We start from the raw sequence: 4,043 nt of genomic DNA, 5'->3' as shown, positions 1-4,043 counted from the left end.
CGTAGTCGTCAAGCTTGTGCGCTTCTGCGGGAGGTGTTGCTGGTGGAACAACAATGGGCACAATGGCGTTGGGGCGGCATCTGGGGTCTGTTGTTGGGCGGAGATGGCACAGGTCAAACTGCTCTGTGGGGGATCATGGTGCGGTTTAGGGTCAGGTCCAGCGCCCACAGGGCAACCCTGCCTCGCGAAACGCTGCTTGAAACAGTGAGCAGGTGCTGGTGATCGCACATGGCCATGTCATCTGCTCTGTCATTGCGATGCAATATGGTGGTGTGCTGGCCCGTACTGTAGTCGCACTTGATCACGCTCTAAACAGAGTTGACGAACAAGATGCTGCTGCGACGGGCAAAGACACCAAACTTGACCGGAGCGTTTCTGCTCACTTTGAGCTTGCTGAGGACATTGTGGTTGGCGACGTCACACACAAACACGTCACCTCGCGCAGTGTCAATCGCCAGCAGGCTGTCATCAGTTGGGTGCGCGGCCATGGTGGCGGCGGTCATGTTGGCGTTCAGCTCTGCCTCGTTCACAAACAAGTCATCCAACACTGCTACACGCGTCAGCGCACTGCTCACACCACTACTGCTGCCGTTTACGTGCTGCTGCTGTTGTTGTTGCTGCTGCTACTGCTGCTCCTGCTGCTGCTGTTGTTGTTGCTGGTGATGGTGGTGGTGGTGATCAATGGCACAGACGTACACTGTGTTTCCGCACGCGCTAGCAAGTTTGTTGCTGCTGTCCGCAAACGCTGCGATGTGCGGGACACGAACGCCCGTGACCTCTTCGGGTTGTGCCAACGTCGCACGATCAACACAAACGGGCGTGTCGTTGTTGTTGTTGCTGTTGTTGTTGTTGGTGCCACTGCTGCTTGCCCTTCATGTTGTGTTGTTGCTGATCGTGTGATGTGAGGGTGCTGAGATCCCACACGCGCAAGTCGGTGGAGGTGGACGCAGTCACCAGGAAGCGGCCATCAGGGGTGACGCGCAACGCATCCACGGCAGTACGCACGCGCTCCTTGCTCGCCGTTTCCGCCTCTACTTCCCCTCTCGCTTCTTCTCCTTGCATCGTCTCTTCGTCACTATCGACAGCATCTGTCCTCCACTCTGCAGCAGGGTCGATGGCTCACCAAGCTGCCACACGAGATGACACCCGCCTTGTTGTCCGCGATGTACAGAGTGGGCGTGACTGCCATGCAGCGCGTGTGCTCGGAGGTGGACGGCACGGCACGACCGCCATGCACTTGAGGTCTAGGACGCGGTGCAGCTTGCACTCCTAGGGCACGTTCTGCCACCTCTCGGTGACGCCATCGGACGCGGCAGCGCATGCAAGCTCAGCGCCAGGAAAGATCCCCGAAGATGACTGTGCGTTCAGCCTCATGTGCACCGAGGCCGCAGATGTTCACACGGGAGTAGGGGAGTAAGAGGGGCCGATGAGGTGCTTGCCGTCCTTGGTCCACACCATGTCGGTTGCTGTGACGGGCACGTGCTGCTTGCATGTCAGCCTGTGCATGTCCCACACAAACGACTCAGCCACCAGCAGGCGGCCATCGGGGCTGACGCTGACGTAGGAGTAGCCTTCATGCCCAGAAGAAGCAGAAGGACAGCTGCCAGGAGGCCTCAGAGAGACAAGAGTAGGAGTGCGTGTCTGCTTGGCTGCTTGATATGCATAAGATCCTGGGAAGACTGGTGCTGAAATGGATGTGCGATGTATATTCGTGGTTTGTGTTGAGAGGGAAGTGTTGTTGGATGGATGAGTGGCTGTGTTGAATGTGCTCGATGGTGTGAGCCAAAAGAACTGAGCCAACGCACGCAACGTGAACGGAACACGAAAGACAGGTCAAAGCACCAACAGAAGAGAAAGGAACAACTGTTGCAGTGGGAAGAGCAGCAGCTTAAGGATGTACGTGTCGCACACACACACACACACATCACGGCTCACCGCTTGATGTGGAGCTTGTTCTCCTCGCTCGGGTACTTGGTCGGGTGCACCTGAACATCATCGCAGATGAGGCAATGGCGTCAGCATAACACGACTGCACACAACCGCCACCACCCGACCCCAAGCAACCGCCACCACCACCTAACCCCAAAGCAAACAAGGCACCCCACAGCCAGCCACCTTGAAGACGCATGCGTAGATGTTGGCGGCGGCAATCAGAAACTCCTTGTGCAACGGATTCTGCGGATCAAACTCGAGCACCTCGGGGAAGATCTTGTGGCCTATATGGGCACAACACACGAAAGGTGAGGAACAATGGAACGAGGCAAACACGCGATCAGTTGCGGTGTGGGTGGTGCTGCCAGAACGAACACACACACACACACACACACACACACACACACACACACACACACACACACACACACACACACACACACACACACACACACACACACACACACACGCGCGCTATTCACCTGCGTGGAAGTTGAGGATCTGGTGGATGGGCCTGTAGAGACCGCTGATCTTGACGATCCCCTGCACAACAACGCCTTCCTTGTACACGCACATCGGTGATGGTAAAGGTGATGGTGATGGCAGTGAGCGACAAGGGAGGGAAGTGAAGCCGAGGTCAAAAGTTCAGCATGCGCAGTGCGTCACCACCTTCAATTCACCATGGCACCATCTTGCTTGATACACGATTTGGAAACACACGGTGTTACGCACACGCACGCTCACACATGCGCACATGCACAAGTACGCACTCACCTCAGGGCAGCTTGTGCAACAGGGGAAGATGATGATGCTCTCAAGTGGCACGCCCCTGGTGTCTGTATCTCACCATGCCGCAGTGCATGGCCTGGTCAATCGAGGTTGTGTGTGTGAGAGAGAGAGAGTGTGTGTGTGTGTGTGTTTGTGTGTGTGTGTGTGTGCGAGGTTGTGTGTGTGTGAGTGTGTGTGTGTGTGTGTGTGTGTGTGTGTGTGTGTGTGTGTGTGTGTGTGTGTGTGTTAGAGAGTGAGCGAGGGTGAGAAGCACATTGCCATTGCTATGGGTGAACGCTGTGCCTCGTCTGCAACAACACGAACACGTGATGTTGATTGTGATGTGCGGTCAACATGTCTGTTGACGAAAGGAAACAACTCATCAAAGCACAGCGCGTGTGGAAGAACAAACAAACCTGTGTGGTGGTGTTGTTGGCATTTCTTTGGCTGCTGCCTGCGGTGGTGCGGATGATGCTGGGCAGTGGCGGACGAGGAAAGCAACCACAGCAACTACCACAGAAACAAAGCTGGTTGTAGAGAAGACAGCTCACACACACACATGTGAGTAAGAAGGGTGATGATGTGAGGGACAAGATCACAACCATTGCCAACAACACCTGCAACAGCACAGTGAGGTGAGCGCAAAAGCGCAAGCCAACAATGACTAGAACATGTGAGCGACACTTTGGCTTCTTCACCTGTCGTTGATGTGCACCCTTGGTATGCCTGCCTTGTTTGGTGTGGGTGTCACGACGCAATGCGCTCGTCCGTCACTGCCCCCTCCCACCACAAACACACACACACACACACACACACACACACACACACACACACACACACACACACACACACACACACACACACACACACACACACACACACAGCCGCTGTGTGGGCCGCGGACCCTCCACGGGTTGCAAAATCAGGGGAAAAACAAATTTTTTTTGTTGGGGGGTGGTTGCCAAAAAACAGGTGTCTCCGGGGGTCCCCACCCACAAAAAAGTATTTTATTGGGGGGAGCCTTTTTAACATCCTCCCCATTTACCCCCCCCCCCCCAAAAAAAAAAAAAACACGACCTGATCCTCACCCTTTCTTTGGGCTAGGGAGGGCGGACGTCCGCGCAAAACCTGGAAACACGAGTTTCGCCCGGCTGGGACTGAAAATAAAAAAGGGGTTTCCAATCGTCATCACTTTTCTTTTTGCAAAAGAGGAGAGGGCTGGTCCTGGTTAAGGCCGAGAAGAAAGAGGAAAAAGATGACAAAACTGTGTGAATGTGATAGGAAAGTAATTAACAATGGGCTTCCCCGCCCGCTGGTGGCCGGTGGGTGTGGGTTTTTTCTAT

General features: G+C 54.9%; 3 protein-coding genes across 3 annotated transcripts in view; 1 reads left to right on the top strand and 2 right to left on the bottom strand.

Moving 5' to 3' along the window:
* Positions 1-19: 19 nt before the first annotated feature.
* Positions 20-1,321, bottom strand: PTSG_09681 (uncharacterized protein; the record flags this gene model as incomplete). The annotated part of the gene is made up of 5 exons (XM_004990048.1): positions 20-308; positions 384-547; positions 597-656; positions 816-1,098; positions 1,124-1,321. The coding sequence occupies 5 exons, from the start codon at positions 1,319-1,321 to the stop codon at positions 114-116; spliced, it is 900 nt and encodes a 299-aa protein (XP_004990105.1). The 3' UTR covers positions 20-113.
* A 74-nt stretch (positions 1,322-1,395) lies between these two features.
* PTSG_09680 (uncharacterized protein) lies at positions 1,396-2,508 on the bottom strand (the record flags this gene model as incomplete). Its single annotated transcript, XM_004990047.1, has 4 exons — positions 1,396-1,612; positions 1,936-1,985; positions 2,116-2,216; positions 2,415-2,508. 4 exons carry the CDS (start codon positions 2,506-2,508, stop codon positions 1,396-1,398), a joined length of 462 nt encoding a protein of 153 aa, XP_004990104.1.
* Positions 2,509-2,734: 226 nt separating this feature from the next.
* The window catches only part of PTSG_09679 (uncharacterized protein), a gene marked incomplete at both ends in the record, with an annotated part of 2,726 nt that continues 1,417 nt past the window's right edge, over positions 2,735-4,043 (top strand). Inside the window, one exon of the mRNA XM_004990046.1 lies at positions 2,735-2,766. Coding sequence (XP_004990103.1) covers positions 2,735-2,766 — 32 coding nt within the window. The remainder of the gene's footprint in view (positions 2,767-4,043) is intronic.

This window comes from Salpingoeca rosetta (genome assembly GCF_000188695.1).
Source record: "Salpingoeca rosetta unplaced genomic scaffold supercont1.26, whole genome shotgun sequence".
Taxonomy (NCBI): Eukaryota; class Choanoflagellata; order Craspedida; family Salpingoecidae; genus Salpingoeca; species Salpingoeca rosetta.
Note: the sequence above shows the minus strand (reverse complement) of the source record. Positions and strands in the feature narration are given on the sequence as shown.